Consider the following 19,410-nt stretch of genomic DNA (forward strand, 5'->3'; position numbering starts at 1 on the left):
AAGATGACTCTCCAAGAAATGAATGACAGGTCAGTAATCATAAGCTTGTTGGATTTTGGTGTTTGCCTTTGAAGTAGGAGGGAGACTAACGAAAGGATTCAAATGGAGAGGCTGTGGCAGAAGACAGGCTTTGGGAGAGATCTGCTTGGACATACAACTTATTTTTACTGGGACATTTCATGTTTATAAAACACAGACCTATGGAGGGGTAATGTAGTTGATTGTTACTCACTGAATCTCTAATTTATTTCAGTTTGACAGTTCTCCAGGCACTAGAGGATGGGCTGAAGAGAGCAGATACCGATCCTTCAGTGAAAGCTGTTATGATTTGTGGAGAAAATGGGAAATTCAGTGCAGGTAAGACATTTTTCATCAAACACAGCCTGAAAAAAAGAGGAAATCCTCTCCACTCACCATGTCTTAAGATTCTCTGCCTCATAACGCTGCTGATAAAAGTCCTGATATGGTTGGAAATGGCCACAAGACAATGGGATTTTTCTATTCTGCTATGCCACAGTTGAGATGGGGCACATGACAATCTGGACTGTCCAGGCCAGAAATAAGCTGGTTTGTTCATGCTGAAATGAGGGACAACCACTCATCTCTCCAATGTACTTGTGCCTCCTTACCCTCCATAGCCTTGTTTATATACAATCTCTGGACCATCAGCTGGTCCATATGTCCAGCATATGGACATACCTGGGGTGGGGCAGTGCTGAGTAAGAGATCGTCTGCAGTTGTAGAAACCTGAAAAGCTAGGGAATTTGTGTAGAGCTCTACAATGCTTCTTAGTAGTAAACTGCACTTCCTTATTCCAGGCTCAGCTGTTTATTACACCAAGGATGTCTGCAAATTTCCCTGATAACTGCACAGTCATTGCAGTTACCATGTATTTTTGGACTTAGCCTTCCCCTGAGCTCTCTGAATATGCTAAATGAGCCAAGGTGGTCCCAAAAGTGCTTGATTCCTGCTAACCAGTCCCCTGCCAGCAGCATACTCTGCAAGGACTTGATCATCTGTGAGCAGCGATGTTCAATGGCACAGAGGGAAGGATTGCTTCCGTTACCACCTTGCCCACTAATTCCTCTAAATCTCTTTGTGCTGCCTCAGGAGCTGACATTCAAGGATTTTCTTCTCCGAAGAGACGTGGTGTTGCCTTGAGCCCCATCGTCGATCTCATAGAAAGGTCCAAGAAGCCTGTGGTAGCTGCCATTGAAGGCGTTGCCTTGGGAGGAGGCCTGGAGGTAGCACTTGGCTGTCACTATCGGATTGCACATGCGAAGGTAACTAGAGAGGCTGGTGAAGGTGTCAGGAGCTGTGTGCATATGGCCATGGATGGCATGGAAGACTGCTCCTGAAAAGCAGTGGGACAGCATGTCTTTCCTGGGATCATCTTCCCAGAAAAGAGGGGCTTTACAGCTACAGGATAGAAGTCTGTGTGCTCAGACATTCTTTGCCTAAACCACCACTATTGACATGCTTTCATAAGTCTTACTAAATTACTAGTTTCAAGTAATTTCTAAATATAAAATTGATTTGTAGCTAATAGAATGTCTGCATAGAAACTTCAGTAACTGAGTATTGATTTGCCCTACGTATCAGTAGTCATTTTCTGTTGTAGGGAATACAACAGGAGATTGGCGAGGAGGCCTGTAGGTACGCTCAAGCCACTTGCACCTGAGGTGTTGGAGAGCACACACGTCACACTAGATCACTTCTTGGCCTTGTGTGCTCGACAAGCAGCACACCCACACTTAGAAAACAGAAGCCTGGGATAGATGCGGGGGGCATCTCTCACATTCCTGCCCTGAAAAGCTGTCGTGTGAGTCGTGGGAACTCAGCAGCAAGTAAAACATAACAAAGCAGTGGGATAAATACCACATGCTTTCTAGCAAGGAGAGATCTCTATACTGCTGGTTGTCAAGCTGCTCATGTGATCGCTGCCTATGTGCCTCATCTGGGTGCTGCTGCAAAGATTCTTCAGATTCTTAGGTAGCAAGAATAAAATCTACTCTTTGCATTTCAGCCGTGGTTTGTGGTTGTTCCTGCATCCTGCCTTTTTCAGCCCACACATCTATATACTGATGTAGATGGCTTTATCTTACTGGCTCGTGCAGTGTGACTTACTCTTACTTTATTTTTTCCCCCCAGCACTCTGAATTTTGCATTTCTTTCTGCTAGTGGCCTAGTTTCAATAGGTAGGTGAAACTCAGCTAGCATGGAGCATTTATGATTTAATTCCCCATGAGCTCTGGGTCCTCAAGGAGCACTCTGACCAAAATACAGCTTTAAGAGTCTTTTCAGGAGTGATTAGTAGTTTGTTTTTTCTTGAGTCCCCTCTTTCAAGATTCAAGAATGATGAACGACCTTTTAGCAGAGCCTGGTCTCCTTATAGAGACTCTTCAGTGATAGGGCTAACCCCTCACTTTTGCAGCGTGAATCATTGTTCCTCCATGACCATGTTGGTTGCTGTAACAGCATAAAGAGCTATTCTAAATCACCCTATAATGCCACCTAAGGTGTGCGCTATAAGTAGCGATCCTACAGTGACTCCCGATCTCCCAGGAGCTCAATGTGAAACGTGCAAACAATTTTTTTTTTGTACATGAAGCAACAAAATCTAGATAGATTTTTAAGAGAAGAGAAAACAAGAAGCCCCTGGCTTCTCTGCCATAACCCTGCTAAATGTCAAGGGCACCAAGAGCCGTTTAAGGGAAACACATCTGAAGGAAGATTAGGGAAGAGTTCACTGTCAATTTTCCTTTATTAAACTTCCAAGAATTAGAGTAGGGAGGTAACAGGTAAGTCACAGAGTGTACTCCAGCATTTGGTAACAACTCAGTTTTTAATGATCTCTCTTTCTAATCAGATTTGTTGTTGAATTTGACTTTGTTTTAGGCATGGTTAGGCTTACCAGAGGTCACCATTGGGTTACTTCCAGGTGCTGAAGGTACTCAGCGACTACCCAGACTGATTGGGGTACCAGCTGCTCTGGATCTCATCACTACAGGTGACATACTGTGCCTTATCCAATACATGACATTGAGTCACACCACCAGCTTGGTCTAAGAAACATGAATTTCTTTTACCTGTGTAGCTGCTCGGGTTGAAATTCAGCCTGCTTCCACTAATGATGGGCTAAGAAAGGAACACTCTGGCTTTTGAGGCATGTAATTGGAAGCGTACTTTATCTACCTGGTAAAGAAAATGTTTTGTGTTTGAAGCCAGCTACACAAAAGTCACTTCATCAGATGGAAAAGAAGGAAATTGCCTATCATGCCCCACCATAGTTACCTTATTTCTCTTTTTATCACAGGAAAACACATTCCAGCAAGTGAAGCACTGAAGCTGGGCTTGGTTGATGAAGTTGTGCAAGAAAACACAGTTGATGCAGGAATTCGCTTGGCAAACAAAGTGATTGGTGAGGAAAGAATTGTAGCAATGCCAAGAAATAATTGGTGATGTTTCAAGGTTGGAGAGAGTCAGAACAAAGCTCACCAGTTTGTTCCAATTTATGTGCTCCATTCATTGAGTTTTGGCATCCATATAAGATAGATTTAATTGCAGAATTTGTTTTCTGTTGTCTGAAGTAAAAAATTCAGATGCTGGAGAGCTGTAGACATTCGAGTGAGAATAGATAGATATCAAGCCCTCCTGCTTCTTAATTATATATCCAAACTCACATGCTCCTCTGGGTTGCTGCACTCCACTGGTTTGGGGGAGTATGTGCTCTTTCCATATATAATTTTGGATCACAGCTGGTATTGCATGTGTTCTGGCTGCACCGCTGATAATGGCTGATCAAAAATAACTTTCTCCCTCTAGTGAAGGGGCTGGCATATCCTCAGACCAACTTAATGATCCATGACTCTGCAAGTGAGTCTGTCCCTAATCCTTTAGCTGTTGTGTAAGAAAATGGCCTGTGGAGATGGGAGGGATGTGGAGAGAATTTTTTCCCCACCTTAGAGATAAAATCAGATTCACCGGAGTTCACACACAAAGAGGAACATTCCTTGTGCAGCATAAAGAGCATTGCCTTGAAAGAAAGCAGAATATTTTTCCACTGCTAACCTCCTTGTACCTTTGGAAATAGACTATTGGCTTCCAGCAGGATTTCAACTGGAACTCTGGCAAAACAAGATGCATGCAAGGAAGCAAAAAAACCCTTTCTGCTTTGGTCACATGGCCTTTATAGGCAACACTTTTCCAAGCTGGGGTTTCCAAGCTGCTTTTGCTTCTGCAGTTATCTTCACTGCAAACAAGGCCTTTTCTTCTCCGTAGGAGGATTTCACTCCTGGGCTAGAAGTTGAAACAGTCTTAAGTCTTATCCTAGGTGACAGTGCAGCATTTTTTAAGATAGTTCAATGAATGGGCTATTCTTGAAAATCAGTGTCTTTTGTACTTCCCTAAAACTTGAGATTTACCAAAGAGCCAAAGAAGACACCTTTTTCTACCTATGTTTGCTCTAAGAGATGCCCTTTTCACTGTATTCATCCTACAGTATCTTTGGACTTCATTTCTAGTGCAGAATTCTTGATGTAAGCAGTCCTCTTTTCTTTCCCTGTATGTAATCAGACTATTTAAATGTAATTCTTTAGAAAAGATGGGTGATGTACTTCACCATTGTTTCATAAAAAAACAAAGATACTTCGGTTCACTAGTTGTGTCTGTTTTGAGTAAGAACTTGGTTTCTCCATCTGTTGGGAGAGCAGTGCAATATTACTACTTTCTAGGCAAATTAACCCAGCAAACAGCGTTTGCTTTCATGTTACCCTCAGGGCTTCTGAATGATGCCCTGCATAAGATCTATACCAGCGCTGATGGCTGTAGCAGTGTATCATAAAATGACTAACAGATACATTGCTAGAACTGGCAAACCAGCCAGCATTCTGGTTTTCAACAAATGCTAAGTGAAATTGGGTGAAATTTAGGTATTTGTAAGCTTATTTCTTCAGTGACAGATGTTGCACAGTGGTTGACAATTATGAAAGTCATCTTGACCTTAAAAGAGAACCTCGGGAATCAATCACTGAGCACACTATCCCTTGGCGTAACTTGCTTTCTGGAACTCATGTCCACTTCTGGCATATTCCTAATCTGTAGCTTCATTTTCACTGGAAATTCTCACTACCAGGAAAAAACTTTTTTGAGCATTATATAAGCATACAAGGATCCTAGCTAGATGTATGTCCTAGTCTTAATCATTAATCATTCTGTTTATTGCTGGTCTGAGCTACGCCAGTAAAAATGAATGTCACTGAAGACATTGCACATCACCACTATATACCAGCTCCAACAGGACTTTAAAAATGTTTTCAGACTCTTCCCAACAGCTTTACTGGCATTTACAGCATGTGTTTTAACAGTGAAAATATTGCCAAGTCAGCTAATCTTTATTTCTTTTGTTTGAAAAATTTCTCCTTAGACCTTGTAGAAAACCGTGAAAAGTTATGATGCACTGTTTAGCCTCAAGTAACCTGATAATTTGAAAGAATGGGGTACCTAGAGTCCATATGCTCCTTTTTTCTCATTCCTTGCTTTGGCCTTTGCCTAAACTTAATGTAATTCTCCTGCCATACAAAGGCAAACCAGCCCTTTTATTCCTCTACATCAAACACTAAGCCATAGCTGCAAAAGAGATGACAGGCTTGTGTAGCTGATCTGGTTTTTGGTCACATTGAGTTATGTTTTCAGTAAACATTTTTCAGATATCTTAACAAAACCAGAGACTGAGTTCCACAAAAAAAACCAAAAGGCATCACAGAACTGCACGGTCTTTGTACGGCATGCAGCATTTTGTTGCTGATGAGATTTTTTTTATTATTTTTTTTTAAACATGAGGCTAACAACTGATGGCTTCTTACAGAGCAGTTTGGCTAAATAACTGCTTTTGTCACTGACAGAAATTCTGTTCCTAGGTAGGATGTACAGTAAGATTAAGTCTCAAAGGATCAGTTCAGGAATTTCCTTCTAAAGCTTTTTCAGAGCTGCATTATCTCATGGCAAGAAATCAGTCTCAAATGACTGGCCTTACTGAAGCAGGAATTCTTCATGATTGTTTCAATATGCAGTTAACAGAGCTACCTTCATGGCAGGTATGTTGGGAATGCATCTTCATCCATATACTTTTGGGGATTATTCCTAATGAACACCTTCAAAAGGAATTCTGAAACAGTCCTGAATAAGTGCTTGTAGGACTATACAGAGGCAATTATTGATTCCACATTAAATTTTTCATTGAAAAGCAGTAATTATGTATTGCAGATAAGAAGCAAGCATATGTTCTTCGTCTTAAGGCAAAAGACAATATCTTCACTTTTGAAGGCATGTTTTAGAAGGTGTAGATAGGAACTAAATCCTTGGAGACAAGGAGAATGTAATTTCATTAAGTGTGCCTCATAGTTAAGTGCACTAATTCAAACCTGCGTTACATAATTTGTCCACCTGATGGCAACACAAAATTGAAATATTGCTGTAATTGCTTGTGGCAGGCACTAGCTTGCTGCTTACACTCTTCCTGGCATGCTGTAGTCTTCCTCAGCTGGAGGAGAAAATGGCTGCTGATGCTCTGCACAACAGACTTCTTTGAAGCTCTCCCCTCGTACATAATCGCCCGTTGTTTCCTGACCACATCTGCTGATTGACCTTTGTCATCTCCTCAGAGCACAAAAGTATCAATGGCTTGCACCAAAGAGCCAAAGATAGACCTTTCAATTTAGACCAGCTCAGGCCCCACAGGAATTAAACTCTGCATGGAAAGATGATTAGGAGTTTCTGACTGTAAGCCACTAGGAGTAACTGTGGAGGAAGCACGTGTTTCTCCCGAGTCTCATAAAACCCGAAGAAGTAACAGATGCTGCCGTTAGGTAATTGGGGGCTTTAAATGGAGGCCATTGGAGAAAGGCTTTCAAGTTACAGTTGCAAGGGCCTTTAGTGCATCGTCTCTGGGAAGATGTACAATATAAACACATTTTGATTTCTCTCCAGGGCTCACGATTCTGGCTGCCACCTTCTTTAGGCAGAAGGGCTAGCGAAGTGTCCCTTTGACAAGTGGAGTTTGAGAAAGGTCTGACATAAACTGGACTTGTCTCTGGCATTCCCAAGACCACTGCAAGCCTGAGGAGGAGCAGGGGTCCAGTTGCCGCTTTGTTTCTCAGAAATTCACAGGCAGTTCATTGCACCAGGAAGACTGTTAGGCTAGCCTTGCCGTTCGCATGTGGAGTCTTGTAATATCCCAAGGGTTTGCAATTTTGGGATGATTATTTTTTTCTTTAAACAGCACAATATTTAATGCTGCATACTTTTATGTTGCTTTTGCTGGTGTAAGATTTGTAGACTTGATCTGTCCTTTGTGGCACCTGAACTACAAACAGTAGAAAAACAAAGCAGGTATCTGTGCTAGCTCGTGTGCACGGATGGTGCTTCTCCCTGCAGCACTGATGTCTGATACTGTTCGTGTTCCTGCTGCTTTGATTTCAGAAATTAAGCCGTGGGTGTCCCACACTGATCTCTTCTTCCCAGGTTTAGATTCAGATCATTTTTTCCTGTTCGTAAATATACCCTTGATTCTTATTAGCATTGCAGAAGCAAAGACACTGCATGGAGATGCTGTAGAAATACTTTGCAAAACCTGTTTAGGTTACAGCTCTGTAAGGGGTTTATTACAGGACCCTGATGAGAGTTATTTTTCATTTTACTCTGAGGAACTTTCTCATGTTCCCCATCAGTATTTGTGCTTACATTTACTATTTACTATCTGAAGACCAAACTTAAAGGCTCCCGGTAGTATTCCTTTCTTACCAGTCCTTTCCGCTTCAGAGATGTCACATGAAATACCTTGATCTGCTTAGTCTTAAGTGGCCTTCCAGCCGTCACATCTGCTTTCTGGGACAAACCTGAGGTTTCCTCTTGTGATGAAATGAAACCCACTGTTTAAGTCCTAAATAAAGGACTGTGGATCAAGAGCATTTCTGGGTTAAAAACACATTTGGGGGAAAAGCAAAGGATTCCAAAATAAAGGAACATTATCCTAACTAAATCCTGCAGTAGTGGCAGGTACAAACAACGTTCCCTGTCAGTGTGAAAATACCATTTTTATGAACTCTGATTACAAGGGAAGCCACGTGCACAATTGATGTTCATTTTTTGTGTTCTCTAAAAGGGTTAATTAAAAAGCCTGAGATCTGAAGTCCCTTATTTCAAAAAAAAAATCAGTGTCTTATCCTGGAAACTCATATTTCTGTTTGTCTTAAACATTGCTCAGCTTTGGAGGAGCAGCTAGAGTCCGAACCTTTTCTTTGGGCAACCGTGACTGCAGTGCTCATTATTCCTGCTCTTCAGCATCCTGTGTATGATTTCCTGCTCCTGAATCTTCTGCTGGTGCACTGGCACTTTCCTCACTTGGACAACAGGAAGAAAATGGGGAGCTGGATGCAATATGCCACCTTTGAAGGAAGTGTGCTCCTGTGGCAGAGCTCATATAAGAGAAGCTCAGGCAATGAGACTGTACACTAGAGAGCTTCTCAGTATAAAGTTCTCATTAAAGTGGGCCCACCCACTATCCTGCTTTTGGTGGCTGTCCTGGGTGCTTCTGGCAACAGCACTGCAGCAGGCAGTGCAGTAACATTGCTACAGCGTTGACAGTCTGGACGTGGATATGATGACAAAAGAGTCTTTGTGAAAATGTTGGTATGTTAAGGAGATATATCCTGAATTTCTGATCTTGTTCCTCCACGGTCTTTACTGAGGCAAACTGCCATTAGGAGCATAGGAACAGCCTGTGTATGGACAGATCAGAGATCTCCTAACAGGCACGGAGGTTTGTACTTCTGAAGAGAATGGAGAGGATTTTGGCATCTGAAATGTAACTATCTTCTCTCAATTAAAATCCTTTCTAGGTATCACCATAGCAACCTCTATCTGTAATGAGTCTCGTGTGTTTGTGCGGCTGCTTGATTCACCCCTTGCTGACACAGGAGCATGAACTCTCTCATTATTCATTTGCTCCCCAACTCACGCTGCTTGAGCCATCCTCTTGGTTCATCCCAAAGTGAACAGGAAGACTCCTGCTGTCAGGGAAGAACTGAAGTCAGGGTTTGTTTCACAGTCTCTCTTGTAAATGCCTCGGAGAGGACCCTGGCTGCAATGCATCTGGCTAGCAAAATCAATTAGACACTGAGTACTAAACAATACTTGAGGGAAACTTTAGTACTGAAGCTTATAGAAAGAGCCACATGAATGTGGCAACTGGGACTGCAGAGTAAGAGAAATGGAGAAGTAAAGGTACTCTGTGTAGATTAGAAAATGAAAGAGAAAATTACATCTTTGAAACAGAAACCTAGTTTTTGAAGTCTGAGAAGAGACTTGAAAAATTGTGATTGTCAGAGCAAACAGAAAGGTAAAGAGAAATGTCAGACATGCTAGTTTTAGACCCAGATCACTGTGCCATGCAAGCCCTGATGCAGTGAGCTTAAGAGAAGAGGTAGACTGCATTCCCAGTCTGTGTAGAAAGGGGTGAAAATCTGTAGTCTTCTGGCTGTGGATGCTTTGTTCTGTAACTCTGTTTTTCTACCCCTAGGCCAGCCATTGGGACCCCGGAGGCTCAGTCTGAGGCCAGTTCCAAAATTGCCCAACATGGAAGCATTTCTCAGCGAAGCTCTTGTGAAGGTGAAGAAACAGGCCCGTGGGTGCCTGGCTCCAGAGCTGTGCTTCCAGGCAGTCAAAGCCGCCACAGAGTTGCCCTTTGCAGATGGCGTCCGAAAGGAGCAAGAGCTGTTTAACTTCCTAGCCCAAGCACTGCAGTATGCTTTCTTCGCAGAGAGAGCAGTGCAGAAGTGGACAACACCCAATGGAGCTTCATGGAGAAGTGCTTCCCCACAGCCCATCTACAAAGCAGCTGTGATAGGTAAGGGAATGAAAAAGAGCAGTCACTCAAAGTCACTGGAACCCATCCCAGGCAAAATACTCCACACAGATAGGTGATGTGCAAGGAGGGACATTGTCATGGCATCAGTAAGCTCAGAAATTTGGATGTCAAGTCACATCCCACTAGATTGTTTCTTGATGCCGCCTCTTTGTTTGGAAGAATACCTTCCTCTCACTTCAGAGGCAGCTTCATCTGTGAACCATAAGCAGGCTGCTCCATTTTAAATACTGCTGTGGTGAGTCCTCCTTTGTTCCACATTATAAGCAGGTTTGCATGAAATTCTCCTCCTCCTGGTCTAGTTCTGTACTGCAAGTGCATATGCACAGAGTCACTCAGGGATACATTAATACAAAAATGTTTTGACAGCTGTATTTTAAGAAGATTTCATCTCACTGGGATCCACTCCTGCCATTTTGTAGCCCAGCAAGATAATGCCTTCATTAATTTTTTAAGAGCAATTTAAATAAAACGTTTGATGCACCGCTGAGATTTTTTTTAAAAAGTATCTTTCAGCTCTGTCTGTTGATAGTAGCACTCAAAAAATGGTTAGACAAGTAATGGAGCACTTGGAAAACATCCATTCTGTTTCAGATAAAGCTCACCAGACCAACACTGCTTTTTCCTGAGTACTTCTCAGGCTTCTTGTGCTCTGCAATATAAGCTTGCTGAAAGCTCATTTCAAGTCATAGACACTTTTTTTTTTTTTTTGAAAGTTCCCTTCTCTTCATTACCTGCCATGCCATATTTTTAATGAAAATGATTTTTAAGCATTGGTTGGCAAATCTTGTGAAGAAGATCCATGGCTCTTAGCATTCAGGTAAAGACGTATGGGTTTATCAGGGGGCTGGTTAGCTCAGCGGTTTGAGGGTTGGCAACAAGGATCAACACCGAGGCCACAGGTTCGATTCCCGCTCGGTCCCCATGTGTTGCCAGGTCTAGTCAAGAGGTGGCATCCCTGCCCATGACAGGGAGGTTGGACTCGATGATCTCTAAGGTCCCTTCCAACCTATGCCATTCTATGATTCTATGATCATGTGACTTAAGGAGCACAGTACTTTGGACACATTCAATCCCAGACAGGTCAGTTCTGCAACGTGAGCTTTGGCACAAAAAGCTTGTGTTGTAATTCTCTAGGAATGATCAGGTGACTAGAACGGGCATTTGTTGCTATGTACTGATAAAACATGCCAGAATAATATATTTGTAAAGTCCCAATCACAATGACAGTTAAGCTGGAAGAGATGTTTAGATCTGATCTACTTACTATGGTTAACCAGGGAACTAAGAACTAGAGGCAAGGTAGGCCCACTGCTGAATGAGGTGCGTGCCCTGGTGACAGAGGATACAGACAAGGCAGAGTTGCTGAATGCCTTCCTTGCCTCTGTCTCTACTGCTGGAGGCTGTCCTCAGGAGCCCCAGACCAAGTCAGGATAAAGGAGGAGTTTGCCTTGGTAACAGTATTCCAGGAGTAATTATGCTAAGACAAGTACTAAGATGTTTCTTCCTTGATCCTACTTAGTATGCTTAAGGTAACAGCCAACTTTCATATTAGCCATGTTCAGCACATCCTGTTAATTATCTACTGGCAGCGAGCAGCTACACCCCAGGGACAGGGAGCAGTAACATCTTCTGGGTGTACAGAACCACAGAATCTTTGAGGCTGGAAGGCATCTCTGAATGTCACCTTGTCCAACCCCCCTGCTCAAATGGAGCCACCAAAAGCCAGTTGCTTAGGAATATCTCCAAGGATGGAGACTCTACAACCTCTCTGGGCAAGTGCTCAGTCACTCCAACAGTAAAAAAAAAAAAAAAAAGAAAAAAAAAAAGAAAAAGTGGTTTCTTATGTTCAGATGGAACCTTCCATATTTCAGTTTGTGCTCATTGCCTCTGATCCTCTTACTGGGGGCCACTGAAAAGCCTGTCTCCATCTTCTTTACACCTTCCCCTTAGGTATTTATATACCTTGAGATCCTCCCTAGCCTTCTCTAGGCTAGAGTCACAACTCTCTCAACCTTTCCTCCTGAGACATGCTCCAGTCCCTTGGCCTTTCACTGAACTCACTCCAGTAGCTCCATATCACTCTTATAATGGGGAACCTGAAACTTGACACAGTGCTCCAGGTATGGCCTTAGAGGGCTGAGGAAAGGCGAAGGATTGCCTCCTTCAGCCTGCCAACAAGACTCCTCCTAATGCAGCCCAGTACACCATTAGTCTCCTTTGCCACAAGGGCATATTGCTCTTCACACCCAACTAGGTGTCCACCAGGACCCCCAGATCCTTTTCTGCAGAGCTCCTCTCTAGCCAGTCAGCACCCAGCATGTACTGGTGTATAGTACTGCTCCTCCCCAGCTGCAGGACTTTGCACTTCCACTTGGAGAACTTCCTGAAGTTCCTATCAACACATTTCTCCCTCTGGATGGCAGCACAACCCACTGCTGTAGCCATTATTTACAATACCTGAGCAAGGCAAGCAGAGCAGATGGAGGGATCATGGCCAGGATCTACTTAGAAGTACAAATGATGAAGCAAAGTTCACGTGGTGATGCAGGTTCAAGGTAAAGTTGGGAAGCCAGTCTACAGGCTGAGGTCTGAATCAACAGTGTCCGTAGCCTGGTACAGCCACGGAAGGACACCAGAACTCCTCTAACATAGCACAGGAAAAGACTGAAGGTGCAGATCTGAGCTTAAATGGGGCTCTGAGGCCCATGGGCAGTGCATGTGGGTGAAGACTTCAGGTGTAGCTGATCAGGGTCATTAAAGCTTATCAGTGAACTCAGAGCCTTTACACTTACCACGGCTCTTCATGCCTTTTCTGAATCACTGTTTCCATCACTACAGCCCCCATAGCCCACAGTTATAGCTTGCTTTGTTTATGCTAGTTGTTCATGTTATACTTTAAGTGACATCTGTTTTAGAGGTTATTGATCACGTCCTTTTAACTCTGAATCCCACAACAAATTAGGTGTCACTGCTCTCCATCATTTCCTTCTGCCACTGTGCTTTTTCTTCTTCCTATAGGAAAAGAAAATAAGTTTTCCTCAAATTTTGCCTTTTGATATCAGTAAAATTGCAAGTCTGTTAGAGACAGACATAGAACATGCCAACAAAATTGTTTTTTATCTTTCAGGCTGTTAAAACAAAAAGCCAGTACTGTGCTGTACAGTACCTCATAATTTCACGTTCTTGATCTTAAGCACATTCTGGCAGCACCAGAAATCTTAAGAGATGATTTTTGAGGGGCTGACACCTTTTAAAATAGTGCTGCTCATCCTTGTAAGTACTGAGTTTACCTAGGTGATCCAGCATAGTACCCAGTAGCAGGTAACACCCAGCTGTATGGGATCCCTCCTGCTCTTGGCCTAGCTATCCTTGGCTGTCTTCAGCCACATGCAGTGTCACCTATTTCATTTGCTTCTGCTTGTTTGGAACTCCTGGCTCCCATGTCTTTCCACTTTCTCAGGTTCCTTATCACCCAGAAAAAGAGTTCTTCTCTGTCCCATCTACAGTTTTCCTGTACCTCCCTGGTTGCCTGGAGTATCACATTATTTCTGCTTGAAATTAATGTCCTGAAACAGAGAAAGAAGCAACTCCAGGCTGCAGCAGTCCACCACCAGCAACAACAATTGCTCATTGTTTTTTTAACAGAAAAACTGGAACAGCCTTTGCATATTTTTTCCATTGCTTGGCATTTTAAAATCCAAATATTCATTATAGTTCAGAATATTTTCCACTGATCTGTATTTCTCTAGTGTATGTGACTGTACATGAGTTGCTTCGTACATATTTTGAGTTCATTTGTTTTGAATTTGGTTTTAAAGTCCTTCAATTAATTTTGCATGATTTTTCATATTCTAAGTACCTCATGTGACAGATCAATAATTAACAGTCATTATTCACTCAGCTTGCCCAGCAAATGGATTTGTCATATCCATATTTGGCCTGAAATTACATGGGTTCAAGTGTGGTTTTATTTATATGTAAAAGCCACATTGCACAACAAAACACCAGAAGCAAGATGGCTAGACACTGTTCTTTTTCCTGAAGCAGATTTAAATCTTCTTTTGAAAGATATGCTTTAGGCATGAAAGACAGTATCACAGCTCCGAAAACTGTCCCCTCTGTGGAAAATGAGAATCTAGGTTTTTTTCATGGTTTGGGAGAAGTGAGAGCACTATTGAGGAAGAAAATGGACCATACAGTAGAAATTCTGGAGTACTTCCTAACCATGTTTTGGTCTGTGTAATCTCAGCTGAGCATGCAACATTTCCCTTTCTTTTTGGTCTGCAGTGTTCTACACATGTAAGGCCCAATGATTCCCTACCATTTTTTTCTGCTCTGATATATTCTTCCCGAGATGACTTGGGTTTATAAAATTGAAAAAGGGAGTCCTCAGACATGCTTCTTTCCCTGCCAGATAGCCAAATCTCTCCTTAGTTTTATAGCCTGATTTTAGAAAATATTTCCAGGGGAGTCATGCTGTGCAAGCTCTAATGTAACAAAACCCTTGGGGCTTTCATTACTCTCCCTGCCAGCTTCATTAAACATCATTTCTGTGAAGAGTGATGTAGTAAGTTGAGAGACAGCTTTTCTAGGTCAGAAACAAGCTTGGCAAGCTCATATCTTATCTATAAGCCTATTCCCATGGCCTAGGAAGTGAAGTACTACGAGCATGTATGCCTGTCTGTCATGGGATGGCTAAAACCTACATGGGAGGACTCATTGTACATGTGGACAAAAGCAAACGGGAATCAGCTAACACCATGGCAGAACTTCCCCTGAAAAGGCAGCTGGAGAACCTCTGCTCAGGAGAGAGCTTGTTAATTTAGGACGAGGCGGTGTGTTCCTATTGTGAGAGGACTGCTAAGATTTCAGTCATGAGACTGAAGGTGAGAGGAAGAGGAGTTAATAAGGCCCAGGATGTGTGTGCTATTTCTTTAGTATGACTTGGAAATTCTAGGGAGAACCCCCATCTCTCCATCCTGGAAAGGAAAAGACTTCAAGAGGGAGCCATGTTGAACTGCAGACACTTTAGCTTGATGTCTAAAGAGAGCCTTAAAGATGGGGCTGGGCTTGAAGGGTGTGCATGAGGTAGCGAATACCCTGCCGCACTGACCGATAAGAAAGCAGTTCATGTAGCTCATGAAAGACAGGGAAAAAAAATGCCTCTAACAGTACCTGCTACCACATGAAAGCCTCTGCATTCTGAGTACAGTGAGAGAAGCTATCCGTGTTTAGGTTTTTTTAGTCAGCAAACCATGGACACTGAAATAGTAAGAACTGATGCATATTATTCTAGTTTTATTTTCAGATTAGCTTTTAGTAGTACTTCATTCTGAAGTAGCAAATGCAATTCCCTAAACAGGAACTTCAGCATTTGCTTGGGAGTGTAATGGTTTATAAGCAGGCTGCCAGATGATAGAATCATAGAATCGTTTTGGTTGGAAAAGACCTTTAATATCGTCAACTTCAACCATTATCTAACTCTGTCAGGCCCACTTCTAAACCACATCCCTGAGCACCTGACACCCACGTCTCTACAACCTCCTTTCAGGTAGTTGTAGACAGCGGTAAGGTCTCTAACTCAGCCTCCTTTTCTTCAGACTAAAGAACCCCAAATCCCTCAGCCACTTTTCATATGACTTGTTCTCTAGACCCTTCACCAGCTTCATTGCCCTTCTCTGGACATGCTCCAGCACCTCAATGTCTTTCTTTTGCTGCGACACCCAAAACTGAACACAGTACTCAAGGTGCAGCCTCACCAGTGCCGAGTACAGTGGGACAATTTCTTCCCTAGTCCTGCTGGCCAGATTATTCCTGATCCAGGCCAGGATGCCGTGTCACCCTGGGCACACTGCTGGCTCATGTTCAGCTGACTGTCTGTCAACATCCTCAGGTCCCTTTCTGCCTGGCAACTTTACAGCCACTCCTCCCCAAGCTGTTAGTGTTGCCTGGGCTTGTTGTGACCCAAGTGCAGGACCTGGCACTTGGCGTTGTTGAACCTCATACAACTGGCCTGAGCCCACTGATCCAGCCCATTCAGGTACCTCTGAAGAGTCTTCCTACCCTCAAGTAGGTCAACACTCCCACCGAACTTGGTGTCATCTGCAAACTTACTGAGAGTGCTCTCAATTTCCTTGTTGAGATCATTCATAAAGCTATTAAACAGAACTGGCCCCAACACTGAGCCCTGGGGAACACCATTTGTGACCTGCCACCAACTGGATTTAACTCCATTCACCACCACTTTTTGGGCTCTGCCGCCCAACCACTGTTTGATCCAGCAGGCTGTACACCCATCTAAGCCTTGGGCACCCTTTTTTTTTTTCACGAGAATGCTGTAGGGAGCAGTTTTGAAGGCTTTGCTGAAGTCCAGGTAAACAACATCCACAGCCTTTCCCTCATCCACCAAGCAGGTCACCTTGTCATAGAAGGAGATAGTGATGCCTGTAAAATCTGTCTTCTTGTGGCTAAGCAGGGAATGTTTTAAATGCCTTGAGTGTACACAAGCTGAAGGTGGACAGAACTAAACCAAGAGCGTGTAGCTTGCAGGAAAAACATACTACCTTGTTTGACCTTGGTTATTGGAACTTTTTTAAATGATGACATAATTTCAGCTCTTCTTTATAAAGCTGCTTTAAACAAATTTTTTAATCCCCTTGTTTCTGTTTATTTGTTTAGCTGACTTTCATTTGTAAACCTGGGATTAAAAAATCCATTTTTACAGAATTATAACAAACCTGTTCTTTGTCTGGTTGGTACTTTATTTGTGACATTAATAATCCTTCCGTTCACATGCTTCGCACTTATAAAGCTGGTAAAATTGTGCTGGCCTTCCCTTACTAGTTTGTAAGCCTCCATCATGAGAGAGCAGGATAAATAGCATGGGTTATATATCACAGGCAATTGTAAGTGTACAGCTTAATTTAATATCATAGAGGGCAGAGCTGGTGGAAGGGCTCAGAAGGAGGGAAAGGATCAAGCCAGTAATCTCTGCACTGGTATTCCTGGGGATATGAGCTGGTAGTAGTGCATTTATGGATCTTGGAAAAAAAATACAACTTGAATAGCTGCTCAGTTAGAGGAATTATGGGCAAGTGCTTTAACTCTGTGGTTGGACAAGGAAGACTGTCTTCAAGAATCTTCAGAAATTAGGAATGGCCTGTGTTAGAAGACTTGGATAGGTTCTCTTAAGTGATGCTGGTTTCCATAGGTATAAAACTTTACAGGAGAAGACATGAATCACATGGTCTGTGCACACTGGAGTGAATCCCACTGGAATTTTGTAAGCTTGAGAGGACATTAATTTGCCTCTATGCTACTGCTTTTCAAGCATGCAGACTCACTGAAACATAATTCATTGTCCTTTTTCTCAGTCTTCAGTTATTTTTTTGTATCTGTGCACCACTCATTTTGCATAGGCTTTCACTCTTTATCCTGGAAATACAAAAGAAATGTTACTGTCAACTGATTAATTGCAACATTTTGTATTCTGATCTATCTGACCTCTGACTCTCACTTTTATCCCTAGGGCTGGGAACAATGGGCCGAGGGATTGTAACTTCTCTGGTAAAGGCCAGCATACCTGTGGTAGCCCTGGAGCAAGATCTGGAGTATCTGAACACAGGAAGAAAAGCTGTGATGCTCCTTTTGGAACGTGAGGCTATGAAAATGGGGAAGGGGGCCCAAAATCTGGATTTCCATAACCCTGCACGCCTCCAGTTCACTGTGGACTTTGATGTGTTGCGTGATGTAGATCTAGTCATTGAGGCTGTGTTTGAGAACATGGCACTCAAGAAGGAAATATTCCACAAGCTGTCGAGAATCTGCAAGCCAGGTGCCTTACTATGTACAAACACATCAGCCCTGAACATTGATGAAATAGCTTCTGCCACGAGCCGCCCACAGCAGGTCATTGGCACGCACTTTTTCTCCCCTGCTCATGTGATGAGGCTGTTAGAAATCATCTATGGCTGTCACACATCCCCCACTGCCATTGCCACCGCTATGCAGCTAGCCAAAGCGCTGAAAAAAGTTGGAGTGGTGGTAGGGAATTGTTTTGGGTTTGTTGGGAATCGAATGATGTTTCCATACGTACAACAGGCAGTTTTCCTTTTAGAGGAAGGAAGCAGACCAGAAGCAGTAGATCAGGTTCTTGAAGATTTTGGGTTTAAGATAGGACCTTTCCAAATGTCTGACCTTGCTGGGCTGGATGTAGGCTGGAGGTCTCGAAAGGGCCAGGGCCTCACTGGGGCCTCACTACCGCCAGGAACACCTGCCCGCCAGCGGCATGGCCATCGCTACAGCCCACTGCCTGATCTTCTGTGTGAGAATGGCAGGTTTGGCCAGAAAACTGGAAAAGGCTGGTATCAGTATGAGAAGGCTGGGGGCAGGACAGCCAGGCCAGATCCGTGGCTTCACAACTTTCTGTCCCAGTACAGAGACACTCATCGCATCAAGACCCGCTTTATAGACCAGGAGGAAATCCTGGAACGGTGTTTGTTCTCCCTCATCAATGAAGGGTTTGGCATCTTGGCTGAGGGAATAGCGTCAGGCCCAGAACACCTGGATGTAATTTATATCAATGGCTATGGGTGGCCAAAGCACAGGGGTGGCCCCATGTTCTATGCTTCCACTGTTGGGCTGCCTCACATTCTGGCTAAACTGCAGAAATATTCCGAGGCTCACCCTGATGTTCCTGAGCTACGGCCTAGCGCCTTTCTGAAAAAGCTGGTAGCTATGGGGAACCCTCCCCTCAAAGAATGGATGTCCTACCTTAGCCGGCAGAGCAACAAGCTGTGATTTCACTGATGCCTGCTTCGGTGGCGGCTGATCTCATTAAACAGGTGCTGTAATTGCACTGTCTTTTACAATCAAACCCAAAGTGCTACAGGCTCATTGACCTTCCAGGGCCTTTGCAGAAAGTAACTTAGGCCAATGCTGCAGGTAACTACTGCCATCACCCACCCTTCCTTCTCAGCACCAGCCTCACCCACCTTCTTTGCACATTGCTGTGTAAAGGCCTGTCTCACTGTGCTCTGTCTTCAGGTCTTCACAGCTCTACATCTCTTCCAGCCTGTCTTTATTGAAGGGAGGGAGCATCATCCACAGCCCAGGAAGCAAGTCATGGTGGGAGGCAAGAGAGAGGTGACCACGACTTCATCCAAGACCAGCTAGATCTACCAGATTGTGCCTTCAAGCTATTTTCCAGTCTGTTCAGGTCTTTCCTGTCCCCACTGGATTCCCTGGCTCTCCCAAAGACAGCCAGCCAGAGCCTGCTCCCTTCTTGCTGCTGGGGGAGAGATGGCACAAGGTAAAATCAAATAAATTGGAGGTTTGGGCAGAGAGCAGGGCTGCTGCTGTCCCTCCTGTGTGCCACAGAAAATTACACAAAAGTAAATTACACAAAAGCCACAAATGCATAGATCTGACTAACCTGCCCTGTGGTGTTGGCTCACGACTGGCCTTCTGCATCCGGACTCCATCCT

At 43.5% G+C, this 19,410-nt stretch overlaps 1 protein-coding gene across 1 annotated transcript; it reads left to right on the forward strand.

The window, feature by feature from the left end:
• Nucleotides 1-253: 253 nt before the first annotated feature.
• EHHADH (enoyl-CoA, hydratase/3-hydroxyacyl CoA dehydrogenase) lies at nucleotides 254-18,724 on the forward strand (the record flags this gene model as incomplete). Its single annotated transcript, XM_009878110.1, has 6 exons — nucleotides 254-357; nucleotides 1,111-1,283; nucleotides 2,899-3,010; nucleotides 3,317-3,421; nucleotides 9,578-9,904; nucleotides 17,454-18,724. Coding segments are annotated over 6 exons (2,092 nt in total), but the record flags the coding sequence as incomplete, so codon positions are not given.
• Between the last annotated feature and the right edge of the window lie 686 nt (nucleotides 18,725-19,410).

Source organism: Apaloderma vittatum, unplaced genomic scaffold (assembly GCF_000703405.1).
Source record: "Apaloderma vittatum isolate BGI_N311 unplaced genomic scaffold, ASM70340v1 scaffold16941, whole genome shotgun sequence".
NCBI lineage: Eukaryota > Metazoa > Chordata > Aves > Trogoniformes > Trogonidae > Apaloderma > Apaloderma vittatum.